Source organism: Elephantulus edwardii, unplaced genomic scaffold (genome assembly GCF_000299155.1).
Source record: "Elephantulus edwardii isolate Elephantulus edwardi_28Jun2011 unplaced genomic scaffold, EleEdw1.0 scaffold00128, whole genome shotgun sequence".
Classification (NCBI taxonomy): Eukaryota; Metazoa; Chordata; class Mammalia; order Macroscelidea; family Macroscelididae; genus Elephantulus; species Elephantulus edwardii.
This window is the reverse complement of record NW_006399878.1, coordinates 2092648-2093785: the sequence shown is the minus strand read 5'-3', so window position 1 is coordinate 2093785 and position 1138 is coordinate 2092648. Positions and strand designations below refer to the sequence as shown.

General features: G+C 37.0%; 1 protein-coding gene across 1 annotated transcript in view; it reads right to left on the bottom strand.

Annotated features, from left to right (window-relative positions):
- Nucleotides 1–825: 825 nt before the first annotated feature.
- The window catches only part of FGL1 (fibrinogen-like 1), a 36440-nt gene continuing 36127 nt past the window's right edge, over nt 826–1138 (bottom strand). Inside the window, exon 7 of the mRNA XM_006893548.1 lies at nt 826–985. Coding sequence (XP_006893610.1) covers nt 826–985 — 160 coding nt within the window. The remainder of the gene's footprint in view (nt 986–1138) is intronic.

Sequence of the window (1138 nt, the reverse complement as noted above, 5' to 3'; positions counted from 1 at the left end):
GCACTTAGCAACTAGCATTTCAACTTTGAGTCATTCACAAAATCTCAGATGCATAATCCAAGAATTAGGAATAGCAATATTCCACTGAACAGAGGTAAGAAGCAAAATTAGCTTGTAAAAAAAATGAGGAACACAATTTGCATAAAAACCATAAACATATGACATGGTGTTTTGTGGTGATTATCCAGGATTGTGTTTAAGAATTCTAGCTTTATAGCCAGAGACGTAAGTTTAGCTCTAAATTAATAATATTTACTAACTAAACAGTTGATTCACCAACCTGTAACTTGTTGTCAAAGTGTTTTTGTTGACTGAATACATATTTGATTTATACGTGTATAGTTTGTTATATCCCATGTCATGGAATACAGTGTTGTTATGTTCCGTAGAGTCGGAACCGACCCATAGCTGACCCTCTGCTGGGTTTTCAGAAGCAGTTAATCGCATGGGAGGAGATTGCCCATCTTTCTCCCACAGAGCAAGCAGCTGGTGTGGCCTCAAACCGCCTGCCTTCGGGATTGCAGTGCAGCTTCTTATCACTCGGCCACCAGAGCTCCCTAGGAATATAATGAATACCTTTTAATTTTTTCCTCAACAGAAGTTCTTATCATAGTTCTACACACAGGAATTGAATAAATATCAATATTATATATGCTTATTCGGTAAATAGATCTTATTTGCTGTACTGAAAGTGCATTATGTAATAAAGACAGGTGCGAAAAATAGTACAAAAAACAATTGCCTTTACCATACATATGTATGTTCAGAATCATGGCTTTGCAGATATTTTAAGCAATGACCTAAATGACTGTGCATTGCGGACAATTAAACAATATTTGGAAAGAAATCAGTTGGCCTAATTTTCATGACGACAGATTTCAAGGAATACCACCATCCATGCCAGGTATACCAGACGACGCCGTTATCCGTGTTTGCAGTGTAGGAGCCTTGGTAGTAGAGACCATTTAAGTTTGAAGCGTGACACCTAGTGGAGGAAAAACAGAAGACACAGAATCATCGGAGAATAAGAACATCCCTTAAATTATGTATATTGTATTGAAACAGATGAGGGAAAGAACAGATTAGAAGTGATATATGATTGAGTATTATGGTTAGCACAGGAATCCAGAATTAAGGT